General features: G+C 43.7%; 2 protein-coding genes across 4 annotated transcripts in view; one reads left to right on the top strand and one right to left on the bottom strand.

Annotated features, from left to right (window-relative positions):
• Nucleotides 1–15,209, top strand: part of Syn2 (synapsin II) — a 145,226-nt gene that overhangs the window by 104,761 nt on the left and 25,256 nt on the right. For both annotated transcript variants that reach the window (XM_028753467.1, XM_028753468.1), the window contains 2 exons: nucleotides 10,182–10,244; nucleotides 10,412–10,554. In XM_028753467.1, coding sequence (XP_028609300.1) covers nucleotides 10,182–10,244; nucleotides 10,412–10,554 — 206 coding nt within the window. The remainder of the gene's footprint in view (nucleotides 1–10,181; nucleotides 10,245–10,411; nucleotides 10,555–15,209) is intronic.
• Nucleotides 179–8,192, bottom strand: Timp4 (TIMP metallopeptidase inhibitor 4). 2 transcript variants are annotated; one of them, XM_028753469.1, is made up of 5 exons: nucleotides 7,644–8,192; nucleotides 6,406–6,503; nucleotides 5,839–5,953; nucleotides 3,191–3,315; nucleotides 179–2,252 (listed from the first exon to the last, which is right to left on the bottom strand). In XM_028753469.1, the coding sequence occupies exons 1-5, from the start codon at nucleotides 7,780–7,782 to the stop codon at nucleotides 2,055–2,057; spliced, it is 675 nt and encodes a 224-aa protein (XP_028609302.1). In that variant the 5' UTR covers nucleotides 7,783–8,192; the 3' UTR covers nucleotides 179–2,054. The 2 variants fall into 2 exon arrangements, with proteins under 2 accessions (XP_028609302.1, XP_028609304.1); XM_028753471.1 differs by having other exon boundaries at nucleotides 179–2,233.

Raw genomic sequence — 15,209 nt, 5'->3', positions numbered from 1 at the left:
GGCTAAGTGGATCTTTGACTCTGCTGTTTCTACTTTTGCCACATGGTGACTCTAGAGGTCTGGCAACAGTCTCAACACCTCAGGCCCAACATGTCAGGTGGCTGTGGAACTGCCTAGAGCAGCAAAAGTAGCTAGATTTTAGCCAAAAGCTTTTTGTTCTCCAATTCCGGGGACAGAATAGAGAAAAGCAAAGGGATTTTAATGTGAGAGAGTAACAAATCTGTGAACCAACAGTCTGGAGTGTCATGATTTTTCTGTGTAGCTCTAGCTTTGCCATGTGTCACTAAGGATGTTACATTCCCTCACCATATGTCAATTTCCCAACCATGCCAAGTGGCATAGCTGCTCTTGACCAGGATATCTAATACAGCATACACACGATTTCAAGGAAATTCCTCAAGTAATAGCTTTCTGGTAGGTCTGAAGCCTCCTAAGATAAAAGCTGTTGCTTCTGTTATTCTTCACTAGGCTTGCATTTCCCTGGCTCCTCCAAATTGTGACAAGGCAGAGTTAGTCCTGTGTCTCCTTTGTGTCCACCCCCAGAAGTCAGAAGGAAAAGACAAATGGTTGGTAGAAGGCTGCGAGGATGTTTCACATTGAGCAACCTGGAGGTTACTTTCCAGCTTCCTCTCCATCCCCACACCCTATGCCCACAGATGGTGTGGATTTTTACTGGATGATCCCACTTGGAATCTCACTGCCAGAGCCTTCCAAGTGCTGTGTTCTGGGACAACAGAGATCATATTTGGTCCCTTCTACTTCTTCCTCCAAAGGAGATCCCTGTCACTTTATCTAAATCCAGCTCCTTCTCCCAGCATAGCACACATGGCCCTGCTTAACAGTTGTCCACACATCAAAAATGAAAACCAGTCCTAAGCTGTCAAAAAGAACTGATAATGTCTACCGTCTTCTCCAGGAAAAGGTTTGGGGGATGTTGAGTTCTATGATTTAATAAACCACAGAGGCCATTGTCAGTGTTTTTCCATGTAGGCAAACCAGGAAGACTTACAGAGGAGCTGAGAAGCCTTCAAGGGACTGCAGCTAGAGTCTAAGATACAGTGGTAAGGGGAGTGAGGGTCACAGCTGGCTTTTTCCTGCTGTAACACCTAGCAGGGAGAGCCGCTGAAGAAGCTTGAAGCAAGTGAAGGTGTATTCCACGCTACATCTTTTCTCCAGAGACTCCTTGTATTATCTCCCTTCACTAATACTTGGCCTCAGGAAAAGATCATGACAAGGAAGATCATGATGGGGGGGGGGTACACCTTTGTTGTTGTTTCACCTGTTTTGTTTTGTTTAAAAACAAAGTTCTAAAGTAGGAACAAAGACATTAGCAACCTAAAGGAGCTGAAGAGAAGTCCCCAGACGCCAACAGAAGGCAATAGAGATATTTAACCTGAAGGGAAATGCTTGTTCTAGTATGTAAGTTTTCTTTTCCAAAAATGTATGCCAACTGGGCCAGACCTTCTGCCAGCAAAAGTATCAGGGGACTTGCAGGACAAGAGGAAGAGTGGGCTGTTCAGCTCTCACTGCGTCCTTCAAGCAGATAAAAGTGTGTCAGAGGATTAGGCTAGTTTGAAACAGTGGGAGGAGGAGATATGGAGCTTTAGTGTATTCTTTTCATTTTAGCCAACCAGCTCGCTCATGATACAGTCAGCCCATCCTCCATAGCATACATCACAAGATTGTACATTTTATGACAGTCACAGCTTCTCCCTTATCATATGAGTTAAGAAAAGCCAGTTAAACAAAGCTAGAATAAAAACTCTCAGTAATAGGCATAATCTAGACTAACAAGGTTTGGGAGACAGGAGAGAGGGGCTGAGGGCAAGGAAGATAAGTCATACTACTTTCCAACCCTTGACAAATTGTGAGCTGGAGATGTGAACGACAGACACAAGCTGTCACATGTTCCCCAGCCTCCATTTTGCTGGCCAGGCCACGCACTTGTCATTCCCCATCATCTGGCAGCAACATGGCAGGTGTGATGGCCAAAGTACCACAGAGAACTGGCTTGGTCTTCAGAACTCTTCCAAGGAAGTGGTTACTGGTCCCCACTAGGGCTGGATGATGTCGACGTACTCCTTCCGGAGGTGTAGGTGGCCTCGGTACCAGCTGCAGATGCCATCAACATGCTTCATGCAGACATAGTGCTGGGCCTGGTACCCATAGAGCTTCCGTTCCAGCAGCCAGTCTGTCCAGAGGCACTCATTAGGGGCTGAGATGGTACACGGCACTGCGTAGCAAGTGGTGATCTAGTCGTGATTACACAATAGCAAAGTGACTAGAATGTCCTCTCTCTGTTGCTGCCCTTCCCACTCCTGTGTTCTCACAGCCATCTCAACCGCCTTTGCTTATCCCAGTCCCAAGCTCCCTCCTGAGCTCTTCTCCCTATCTCTATGTAAACAGTGTTATCTTCCTGGTGGAACATAGACTCAGCCTTGATAGGCCCAATTCTTTCTTTACCTTCAAATGAAAATCTTGGGTCGTCACAAATTTGTTATAGTCTAAATTAAAATTTGAAAATAAATGAATTATTACAGGGCCTGGAAGAGTACTGTCTTTCCATGTTCCCTTGTTTCCTTCCTTCCTTCATTCCTTCCTTCCTTCCTTCCTTCCTTCCTTCTTTCCTTCTCTTTCTTTCTTTCTTTCTTTCTTTCTTTCTTTCTTTCTTTTTTTCCTTCCTTCCTTCTCTCTTCTTTCTTTCCTTCCTTCCTTCCTTCCTTCCTTCCTTCCCTCTTCTCCTTTCTTTCCTTCCTTCCTTCCTTCTCTCTTCTCTCTCTCTTTCTTTCTTTCTTTCTTTCTTTCTTTCTTTCTTTCTTTCTTAAGGCAGTGTCTTACTATGTTGCCCAACTGAGCTCAAACTTGGAATCCTCCTTCTTGCCCCAACCTCTCAAGTACTGCCATTACAGGAGTATAGCATACACTTGGCTCAGATTTTCTTCAAATGGTGGTTTAGTATCATTTCAGTCTGCCACATGTGATTGCTGGTGTCTCAAAGTACCTACTTCAAGTATTTTGAGGTAAGGCACTGTGTACTCTGCTTTCCCACCCCAACTTTCATGGCACAGTGTAAGTATAGGAAGTGAGTAAATGCATGTATATGGAGGAATATATTAAGGACAAAATCCTAAGGCTCTAAACTTGTCCCTCACCCACAAGTGACCTCAGAGATGGACGTTCCCTTCCTTACTTGGCAGCCACAGTTCTGGTGGTAGTGATGATTCAGGCTTTCCCTCTGCACCAAGGACAGGTCCTCCCAGGGCTCAATGTAGTTGCATAGATGGATGAAGACTTTTCCATCACTGAGAATCTGGCCTTTGTGGAGAGATAGAAAGGAGTCAAATCAGGAGATTGCTTAGGTTCCCCCAGGGGTCCCAGTCATTAAACAGCTCAGAAGAACAATTTTTGTAATGGTCTTCCTTCCTTCCTTCCTTCCTTCCTTCCTTCCTTCCTTCCTTCCTTCCTTCCTTTCCTTCTTCCTTTCTTACTCTTTCTTTCTTTCCTTCTTTCTTCCTTTCTTTCTTTCTTTCCACTTGTGTATGTGCTGAAATTATGCTCTATGTGTGCTAAACACACACTGTACAGAGAAAACTCCACTCCAGTCTCAAATGGCTTTATGACAACAGTGACAGTTTAGGACTCAGACAAATCCTTGTAACCTTTAAAGCAAAGACTATTCATGATATCTGTACAGGGAAGAATTATGAGATCTGCTGAACGTCTTTTCCTTTAGCATGAAGCAGAAAGAAGGTGGGATTTAAAATTTGACTGCAGCTTGTCATCTGGTGGCACATACCTGTAACCTTAGGTCTCAGGAGACCGAGGCAAGAGGATCAAAGCTTAAAATCAGCCTGGGCTACATAGAGAAACAAACAATAGGTACAAGTAAAAAACCAAATAACAAAATGATTGACTGCAGGGTTGGGAATGTAGCTGAATAATAGAACACATACTTAGCTTATGACAGGCCTGCACTAGATCCTAGCAGAGGGTTAGGGGAGAGGGGTAGCTTCTCCTCTTATGTATCAGCTGCCTTAACCTTGAAGCAGGTCACAGAAACCTTCAGATGGAGGGTGGAAATGGTAAAGCTGTTGCTGAAATTAAATGAGAGAATGTATATAGAGTTCTCTATACAGTTGTAGGCCCACAAAAGATATCCACTCCTTTCCAATATCCATACTGGCCTCTCTTGCCCCAGTGACAGCTATCTTGGTGAGTATTTTCCCATAGGAAAGTACCTTAAAAACAACTTGTCAAATTCCTTCAGTCTTTCATAGATATTTCTCTTAAGCAACAAAGAAGTTGTGAGCTCCCGTGTGCTAGGAATTGAACTGAGTCCTGTAAAAGAGCAGCCAGTACTCTTAACCACAGAACCACTTTGCCAGCCCCATAGATCTTTTCAATACATATTTTCCTCAAAGCTATCCCTCACCCCTCCTAGAACTTGGACACTCAACCATATATTCACTAAGCAGCTGCTTGCCCTAGTAGCAGATGCAGAAATCAATGACAGTATCTCTGCCCCTTAGGGGGGTACACAGAAAGTAGGTGTTGGCTACTGGACTATAACCGTCCAGATAGAAGAACAAAGTGCAGAAGAGGGTGGGTAAAGGAAGCTCCCTTGAAGGAATGAGTGGAAATTCACTGTCAACCAAGTACAAGGGCCTCTGGACACTGGGACTGTCTTTCACAAAGGCAAGAGGACAGCCAGACACCCTGCAACCACAGGTAGTTCAATTCAGCTCTCGGGGAGAAAGAAACAAGGTACCATGTCACTTATAAGTGACAAAGAAAAAACTATAATGTCATGGTATAACCTATCAACGAAGGGTTTTACCAATCAATCCCTTCTTCTGAAGGCATGGGCACCATTAGTACTGTTTTGCAGAGTTATATTTTCTTGTGTGTCTCAAACTTTGGTTATTCTTGACCTCTTTGAGGACAGAAACCCTAAATTCTCTTTTCCCTGACAGACTTCAGTGAGAATGAGAAACACAAAGTAGGTTCTCAGGAAAGGGATAGGGAGATGTAAAGGGACTGATCTGTTTACGAGGAAACTGGAGGGTACAGTGACTTGTCCTGTTTATGCAGGGGCTGCCCAGGGTAGTACAATCCCACACCTTTCTTGCTACTAGGGGCCAAGAAGCTCCTTTTGTTGTATCCTCTGGTTCCTGTCACTTTTCAGGAGACATGTCTGGACTATGGATTTATTGAAGACTATGACCTACTCCTGAATCTCCACTCTTCTACCCGAGGCCTGGTGGTATGGCCATCTGCTGGCTCTACAGATAGAGAGTAGAACTCCTCCCTATTCTCCCTGTGATCTGTGATTTTTATTTTCCATCTTGTAGGCCATTGTAGAGCCCGAATAGTGGAACTTCCCTACTTGTTCACAACCATACCAGCACCTCTTTTCCTGAATTCCAAAATACTTTAGTATTGTATTCATTTATTCCCAGATCATATTCTTGGGTATATGGGATGGGTGGCTCATTTACTTTTCTGTCCCAAGCAGTTCAGTATGGAGGAGGCTGGCCCAGCCCCAGGTTCATGGAGGTGGAACTGTAAGAGTCAAGCTTATGCACAGGGCAAGATCAACACATAGGAAACACTTTCCAGAGATGCATTTGGGTTCAAGATACCAAAGCCCTTATACCATAAAACTTTTAAAATGGAACTAGCTGTCCAAGATTGGTAGAACAGCCTGTTGTTAACATAGTGAAACGGTGGCCATGATCACTGTAGCAGGGACTCCTGTGTTTTGAAAGGGAGTTCATTGCTCCTCCGAACTAAAAGGCCCTGGTCACGATCACAACTCTGTTTAGCCCCTTAACTTACCAGTCAAAAGATACTGCTTCTGACTGTTGGTTTCTAGTTTCACACCACAGAGGGAAGAGTCAAATGGCGTGTAGACATACTGAATATCCTTGGCCTTCTCGAACCCTTTAAACATCTGAAAGGCAGTTGTAGAAGGGCAACACTGGGTCAGGAGTGTAATGGGAACGGCAGCAGGTTAAAAAAATGTTCACTTCTACCCAGACATTGAACAAAACTCAAATTCAGGCTTGGCGCGCAGATGACCTTGCTGGCATTCATTCATTCATTCATTCATTCATTCACTCAATCACTCACTCACTTAAATCTACGCCTTGATTTATCTCAGGGAGATGGGGAGATCCCATGGACAAAGAAAGAGCTGTAGGACAGGATAGATAGCGAGTCCCCACCCTGAACAATCACTTGGTTTCCATGGGCCCTGCCTAAACCAGTTCATATTCATTTCAACACCTCCATAAAGAGACCAGAGCCTGTTGCCTGACTCTCACCAGGTCATTCCTCCCATAGCACAAGCCCTGTCCCTCCATCAGCCCATCGTGGTTCAGCCCCTGTCCTGCCCTCATGTACCTTGATCTGTTTGATTTCATACCGGATCAGTTTTTGAGTGTCAGCAGGGTCTTCGCTGGCAGGGACTACCTTCTCACTGGATATTTTGGCCCGTATCACTGCACAGAAAAAGGGAAACTTTAGCACTGTGGGAGTATGCCCTCTGAGATCTAGATGGTATGGGCTTCTCTGAGTGTTCAGGAAATTCTTGGTTCAAGTGTTTTGGGTTCTTAGCAGTATGGTAACATAGAAGAGAAGGGACTTGGAATTTACTCTGCAGTAGCTGCCAGCTTTTAGCCCTACAGGGCTGTTAGATCCTCACATTGTGTTCTTTTGGCCTTTTAACCCATTAGTTTCCAGAGCACAAGTTCTCCATAGCCCTGGGTGTAATGAGAGTAGGAGTCTCTTCAAGGCAATTGGTGTGGGACTGTCTGTCAGTACATCTTAGCACCTCATAGCTCACCTAGAAGTGACAGTAACAAATGGTCATCTTCTCCAGTGAGGAAATTCATCTCTTTCCATCTAATCAAGAATTGTTTGTATTTTATTTTTCAGCATTGAAGACTGAATCTAAAGCCTCATGCATGAGAGGTAGATGCTCTATCAGTGAGCTTCAGCCCCAGTGCTGGAAAATCTGTTTAAAAAGTTCTTCCTCTCTGCCTGAACTTGTACTAGGTACAAGGCTCATCGACAGGGCCCTCACCCTGTAGAAGTCTTAGTCTAATGGAGAATACTGTATTTAAAAGAAAAAAAAAGCAGCACCAATCTACCACAAGTAGGGAACAACAAAGAATCAAGAAGCCTTCAGAAAATGAAGGGTAAATAGTGGTTGCCAGGAATTTAAAGTTGTGAAAGAAGGGTATCCAGGCAAGGGAAGAGAAAGGAAGAAAGGTGTGCCCTGTGGGGGCACCTTGGCAACCTCAACTGCAGACTGGGAGACAGGTGTTATAGTGCAAATGCCCCTTCCCTCCAGGAGTTCTGGAAATTACCTGATAGCTCCAGAGACAGCTAGGTCCTATCAAGCTGAGCTGATAGGACTACTCTAGAGGTCCATGATAGAATACTTACTCTACAAATCAGGCTTTGCACTTCCAAGGTCAGTAAAGCAATAGCCATTTCTGACCTATCAGCTGCCACAAGAGGCACCCATACGTGATCTGAGCTCCACCCCTTCCCTTAGATTCCAGGTCTAAAATCTGCCCAACACCACTTTTCCCACTGGCAACCCCTGCTGTGGTCCTAAAGGGCCACAGACTCACCTAGAGCAGAGTGGCAGACGTGCTGCTGGGGGTGCGCAGGCGCGCAGCTGCACGCCTCACCCCGTCCAGGGGGCCACAGCAAAGCCAGCAGCCTCAGCACCAGCGCCCAGCTCAGCGCAGCCAGGGGGCTCCAGGGCATGACACTGCAGAGCCCCAGCTGAGCTCCTGGGGTCTGCCTGTTGTAACAAACAGCCCCTCTAGGACTCCTCCAGAAAGCTTCGTGCAGTCCCCGTCTTTATGAAGTGGCTTTAGAGCCAATCCCTCCCCCATGGGCTCCTCCCTCCTTTGGCATCAGGCCACCCACAGCCGCAGGACCCATGGTCCTCCAGACCAGACCAACAGACCCAGTCAATGCAGAGGGAAGCCTGCAGATTCCGAAAAGAGCCTGGAAGTAGAGGAAGACTCTGCGTTAGGGCCAGTGAGATAAAAGCAAAGACCAAGGAAGAGACTTAGAAAAGAGAGAAAGAAAGATGAGGGACTGAGGCTCCAGCACTAAGAGCAATAGCAAGTGAGGGAAGGCACAGAGAGACACTGGCCAAGTCAGAGGCAGACAGAATTACAACAGGCAAAAGAGACAGTGACAGAGGAGGACGGACCCCTCGCTGAGCTGCATACTGGGAATGAGACAAGCTACTCAGGGCTTCTTTCAGCTGCAGGAAGTGTTTTCAATGCCCTATTTACGAGGCTCCAAAGCAACAGCAAACAGTCAGGGAACAGGACAGAGAAAGTTGGGGTGTGTGTGTCTTGGCGCTGTCAGCCAGGGGTGGGGGGTGGGGGCGGTGGGGGGTGGTGGGGAAGGATGTCAGAGAAAGTAGCCAGAGCTTTCAAACTCTTTCTCACAGCCAGAGCCTTAGTTGGACTCTACAGAGAGTTGGGGCCAGTTCTTTCCATGGAACTTAAAACAGGGGGTGTCCTGTAGCTCAGGGCAAACTTTGGGCCTTAGAGCGCCTACTGCACATCATTGGCCTCTGGAGACTGCCATGTTGCAGAAGGTGGAGCCGCTTAGCAAACAAGCCAGGCACTCATTGTGACCCAAGCCTTGTCCACTGTTTGTCAGCAAAGTGCTCCAAGAATTTGAATGAAAAGAAGCTCGTGGAATGACTGCCTAGGGAGAGTAGGAGGCTAGGTTCTGATTCTGACTGCCATTGAGTCTGTTAGTGTGATCTTTGCCTTTCTGGGCCCTAACTTTTTTCTCCATAAAATAGGACTGAACTATACGATTTATTCCTCTCTTCATTTTACATTTGGTAATGATGTTTGAAAGAAAGGACTCGGAAAAGAATGAAGTCAGAGGCAGGTGACAGGTCCAGGCTGATATCAGTGCTCAGACCAAGAGTTGTCCCTTGGAGGGGTCTTAAAAGCATCAGCTCAACCTTGTCACTTGGCAGATGTGAAGGCTGAGAGGCTCAGTGCCATGGAGTGACTTGCAGAAGATCAGTGGCGGAGAGAACTGGAATCTTCACCTGCTAGTGCTCTTCCAGTGCTTCCAGGGTGGGCTTCCAGTGCTCTCCCCACCCTGCTGTGATACTGTGCTACTTCTGCCTGAATTTTGTTGCAGCTCAAAATCCTGCCTTTGGAAGGTCCATCTTCCTTTAAATCTTATTCCTCCTCTGATAAAACTGGGCTACTTTGGGAAAGAGTTTACTTTCTTAAGGATGTCTCTCAAGGGTAAACATGTCAAATTCTATGTCATCTCTTTCAAATCCTGAACTGGACAGAGATAGGCCTCAGCATACTAAGTCTGTGTTTGGTCCTGAGTCTATGATGTTGGCAAAGAGTGAAGAGTGTGACAGAGGAAGAGGACAGGGTCAGCACAGGGAAGATGGCACTTGATGGGGAAAGGTCAGAGGTACATGTTTCAAATGGACATTAAAGTACTCAGTGCATTTCCTAACATTTCTGGTTTATTACAGTATGGTTTACAGACAGCAAAATTTACTCTTTCATGAATTAAAAAACAAACAAACAAAAAGAACAAAAACCTTCTTAGCTGTGAGGGGTCCTGCCAGGGTTATCTAGTGCAGAGACAATGGAAACAAAGATGTAGCACATCAGATAGGAAGCTCTGCTTCCAGCCTACTGTGTAACCTTGGGAACGCTGCTGTCATTTTATGGGTTCCATATGTAAAACAAGTAAGGTGTAGTAGTTCTTTATTTCATTTCAATATTTTTATTAATTATCCAAGAATTTCATGCAATGTATTTTGACAAATTCACCAGAGATTTTTTTTCCAATTTGTGTAGATGTATGTATGGATGTATGAGTTTGTATGCATCATGTGTATGCAGGTGTCTGCAGAGGCCAGAAGGTGTCAAATCCCTGGAGCTGGAGTTACAGATGGTTCTGAGACACCTGGCGTAGGTGCTGAGAACTAAACCTGGGTCCTCTCCAAGATCTGTAAGCTGTCTTAACTATGAAACTCTCTCTATGTTGATTCTTTAAAGGATGTTCCCAAGGGTCTTCCAAAGGAAAATATTTTAGGATTCCAAAGAGAAAAGACTTACTGACCAGTCCGTTTCTTCCTTTTCTCCTCTCAGCTTACACTTCCTACGTTCCCTGTAGTGGTGAAGATTGGCCATGCTCACTCAGGCATGGGCAAGGTAAGGCAGGATGGCTGTGGTGCTCTGGGTTGAGTCTGGGGAGACGGGGTGCTCGTGTTTTGCCATTATCAAAATGATGTGATTGGCTCGGAGACTCCATGTTCCTCTGACTTCTCCGTGATTGAATGTACATGTCACCCTTCTTGTCTGTCTTATATTACTATTAGGTTAAAGTGGAAAATCACTACGACTTCCAGGACATTGCCAGTGTGGTGGCCCTCACCCAAACCTATGCCACAGCAGAACCCTTCATTGACGCCAAGTATGACATCCGGGTTCAGAAGATTGGCAACAACTACAAGGCTTACATGTGAGTGTGTATGTGCGTGTGCGTGTGCGTGTGTGTGTATTCAGCAGGTCCATTTGCCCCCAGCAGCCTGTTTAACCTCATCAGATCTATAAGGTACAGCAGGGAGAGGATGCCTCTAAGTAAGGCTTCTTAGCCTGAATTTTTGATAAGTCGGAGTCACAGTCTGAGAAATAAAATTATAGCCAATTTTATTGGCCTCAAGGTAGATTTTACTCTGTCTACCAACAGGAGCAAAGACTGTAGTCTACAGTATGGCAGTTATATGGGCCTTTTCATTAACAGTGGTCATAAGTATTCTTGAATCACACTGTCATATAGGTTATGACAATTTTCGGTAAAATCAACCTGTCTTACTCTTCTAAAAAACAAGGCAGACATTAAACCTGCCACTGCATCGTGTTCACAGAAAGGCCTATCTTAATAATTTTTTAAAAACGGATTGTGCACCTTGTAACCCTATGTACTTTATTTTGTACATTACACACACTACACATTTCATACTACCAGAGGGATCTGTGTGCTTCACCAGACTGGAAGAGCACACAAGCAGCTGAGCCCCTCATATAAACACCCAGCCTTGGAAATGCTACCAAACACTGGCAGCCCCGCTCTCCCACGAATGGAGGGCTGCTCCACATAGCCGCATCCACAGGGAAAGGTGTAGATGTCAGGAAGACAGAAGACTTCAAGGTTTCCCTGGCCTTCTGTCATATACATGCAGACAGTGTACAGCTCCAGTTTTGAGATATTAATCTTTGGCCTTTTTAAACGTTGGTTAAGATGTGAAGTTTTCTTTACAAATAATATTATTAATAGATGAATTTGATTTCTGCCACTCAAGACACATGAAGTTGAATCCTTCCTGTCCCTCAGCCAGACCCCTTGTTCCCACTGTCTCCCTTCCCACTCTTTTGGTTGGTGGAGGGTGGGGAGTACTCCTTCCCTGAACTCTTTTCTATACCTGCTCCACACTTGAGTCCTTCCCACAAAGCGTGCTCTTCTCTAGGGGGAATTTCTTGTGGGAGAATGATGAAAGTACTGTTTCTTACCCTGCATGGCAGTAGGATGCCCTTGAAGAAAGCTGAAGCATGGTGGTGGGGGTGTCTTTCTGATTTGGGAGGTTTGGATTTATAGTTTGGGCTGTGATCTCTCTGTGTTTCTCTGTCTTTCTCTGTCTTTGTTCTTTCCCATCTCTGTCTTTCTCTGTCTCTTCTCTTCCTCTTTCTCCCTGCCTCATTCCCTCCCTCCCTCTCTCTCTTTCTCTCTTTCTCTCTCTCTTTCTGTCTCTGTGTGTGTGTGTATGTGTGTATATGTATAGGTGTGTATGTGTGTATGTGTATATATGTGTGTGTATGTGTGTGTGTGTGTGTGTGTATACCTGCATGGATCCAGGATCTTTCACATGCTAAGCACATACTCTATCCTAGGATCCACTACTAGTCTAGAATTTATTTTTTACCTTTATCGACTAGATTCTTGTTTTCAAAACATTAATAATTGTTTATCATTTTCCTGCTTCCAAAGAGGAATTAAGCATTGCTTTAAAACTATGTAAAATTAAAGACAGCTCTTTTGTTTTGTTTTTGACTGGTTAAAAGATGAAAAACTGCATATTTCTGAGAGACAGGCAGATCTCTGAGGGGGGATAGTGTGTGTGATTCTGACAGATAAGAAGAGTAGCTAACTACAGTACCAGTTTTGGGTGACATTTTTAGTGTTTTTCTTTACAAGGGACCATTAGTGTTTTGGGGGAGTGTTTATAATCCTGCTCTGAGCAGGAATTGACCTAGCAGGAGCTAAGGTTAGGTGTGGCAGTCTTCCCCTCGAGATCCCCCAACAGCACTATTTGGTGAAAAGGTGTTCCTCCCACCCTACTATCAACAGAGGAAGTTAGCTGTCCTTGGGGCCTTTCATTCTTTTCTGTCTTTGTCTCTTCCTCTGCCTGTCTCCTTTCCTCCCTCCCTCCCTCTCTTTGTCTCTGTCTCTCAATAGAATTTCTCTGTGTAGCCCTGGCTGCCCTGGAATTCTCTCTGTAGACCAGGCTAGCCTTGAACTCAGAGCTCCACCTGCATCTGCCTCACGAATGCTGGGATTAAAGGCATGCACCACTACACCTTGATTAATTTTCTTAATGAGTGTTTACAGTAATGGGTTTCATTGTGTCATTTTCAAACATACTTTGCTTTTGTTGAGCTTCCTCGCCCCCACTCCTGGCCTTTGCCTCCCCCATGCCTCCCTTCAGTATCCCCTCTCTGCTTTTATAGCACATGTATTCTACCTGTGTTTCTTTCCCGCCCATCTCAAGGTCCATTTTCCTCTTCCCATGGCCTCCTTTCTAGTTTCATGACCTAGACCCCATATGCAAACATACACACATATAAATATTAGACTATAAGCTCTGTCTGTTAGTGAGAATGTGGTGTTAATGTGGATATGGGTTGCTTTGTTTAACATAATTTCTAGTTCCATCCATTTTTCTGCTAATGTCATGATATCAATTTTCTTTGTAGCTGAATAAAATTGCACTGTATGTGTACCATGCTTTCTTTATCCATTCACCTGTTCTATTTCCTGACTGTTGAGAATAGTGAAGTAGTAATGAGGATGTGCAGGTATCTGCCATAGGACTTAAAATATGTAGGATGTATATATCCAGAGGTAGGAGATCTGGGCTGTTGGATATTTCTAACTTTAGTTTGTGGAGAAATGCTCACACTGTGCACACTGTGGTATCCATGTGGACATTAGATGATAACTTGCAGGGATCTGTTGTCTCCTTCTACCATGTGGGTTCTGGGGATCAAACTGAGGTGGTCAGACTTGGTGCCTAGTGCCGTACCCACTGAGCCATCTTTTGGTCCCATCAGCTGCTTTAATTCCATGCAAACACGCTTCTCAGTTCTTAGGTTATTTCCTCTGCTGCTGGAGTCCTTTTCAGAAAGCTCTTGCTGATGGCTGTATGTTTTCTGTTTCCCCCTAGCATTTTTAGGCTTTGTACTAAGGCTTTGGACCATTTTAAATAGATTTCTGTTCACACTGAGAGACATACATCTAATAATTTCTTAATTGATAGCCAGCTTTCCATCACTAAGAAGATTATTTTTCTGGTGTATGTTTTTGGCACCTTATGGCTTTGTTTGTTTGTTTGTTTGTTAGGTGCTATTGATCCATGGTATAATTGGATCCTCTGTCCTTTCCATTGATCTACATGTCTGTTTTTATGCTAATACCATGCATGCTATCTTTATCACTATAACTCTATAGTATACTTTGGGATCAGGTATTATGTACCTCAAGCACTCTTCTTTCTGTTTAGGATTTCTTTTGTTATTCAAGATGTTTTGTGTTTCCCTATGAATAGTAGGATTGCTATTTTCTACTGTGAAGAATGTTATTGGAATTTTTATGGGGTTTGTATTGACTGTGTATACTTCTTTTGGTAATATAACTATTTAATAATATTATCAATATATATGGCAATCAGAGGTCTTTCAGTAGTCTAGTGTCTTCTTGAACACTTTTCTTCAGTGTCTTAAAGTTTTCATGTGTAGAGCTCTCTCATGTTTCTTCATTAAGTTTATTCCTAGTTATCTTATTTTTATTTATTTAAGCTGTTGTAAATAAGATATTTTGTCTACTTCATTCTTGTCAAGTTAATTATTAATATATAGAAAAGCTGCTGATTTCTGCATGTTGACTTTGTATCCTGCAACTTTACTGAACATGTTTATCAGCTCTAAGGGTTTTCTGGTGGAGTCCATAGGGTCTTTTTTGTATGGGACTACATAATGTGTAGACAGGAATAGACTGACTTCTTCCTGTCTTGTTTGTGTCCATCTTATTTTGTGGTTTGTTTCAATGTCTTAGTTAAGAATTTGAGCACTCTGTTGCCTAAGAGTGGAGAGAGTAGGCATCCTGTCTTACTCCAGGTTGTAGATCAAATGCTCTCAGCTTTCCCCACTTAGAATAATGTTGGTAGTAGGCTTGTGGCTTTTTTATGCTGAGGTATCTTCCTTTTGTTTCTAGTTTCTTCTAAATTTTATCATGTTGAACTTTATAAAATACCATCTCTGTGTCTATTGAGATAGTCATGTATCTTCTGCCACTAAATCTATTTATGTGGTGCTTTTTAAAAAATTTTATCTTTGGTATTGTTGTATGATGAACCAATGTTATACCTCTAGATTAAAACCAACTTGACCTTGATGTATCATTTTAATATATCTTTAAATTTTTTTATCACATGTATTTATTTGAATGTGTGTGACCATGTATGTGCATGAGCACACCTGAGTATATATGTGTGTGTGCATGCCTCGGTGTAGGAGAAACAACTTGTGGGAGTTGTTTCTCTCCTTATGGGACCTAGGACTCAAACTCAGGACATTAGTCTTTATGGCAGGCACTTTTGTCAGCTAAGCCATCTTGCCAGCCCTTCTTAATGTATTCTTGAATTTGGTTTATAAGAATTTTGTTGAGAATTTTTGCATCTATATTCATCAGTGAAATTGGTCTAAAGTTTTCTTTTTTGTGCGTTGTGTTCTTACCTGGTATGGCTACCTGGTTTTGTATAATAGAGTAAATTTTTAGCAGCCCTTTCCTTCCTATTTTTGTGAATTTTATAAGTATTGATTTCAGGTCTTTCTTAAAATCTT

This window comes from Grammomys surdaster, unplaced genomic scaffold (genome assembly GCF_004785775.1).
Source record: "Grammomys surdaster isolate TR1022 unplaced genomic scaffold, NIH_TR_1.0 125950, whole genome shotgun sequence".
Lineage (NCBI taxonomy): Eukaryota > Metazoa > Chordata > Mammalia > Rodentia > Muridae > Grammomys > Grammomys surdaster.
The sequence above is the reverse complement of the archived record's forward strand: the minus strand, read 5'-3'. Positions and strand labels throughout refer to the sequence as shown.

Coding starts and splice junctions, on each gene's coding strand:
- Timp4 (XM_028753469.1), bottom strand. CDS start 7,782: ATGCCCTGGAGCCCCCTGGCTGCGCTGAGCTGGGCGCTGGTGCTGAGG. Junction 6,504..7,643: donor CGTCTGCCACTCTGCTCTAG/GTGAGTCTGTGG, acceptor TTTTCTGTGCAG/TGATACGGGCCAAAATATCC. Junction 2,253..3,190: donor ACCAGAACTGTGGCTGCCAA/GTAAGGAAGGGA, acceptor AATCACGACTAG/ATCACCACTTGCTACGCAGT.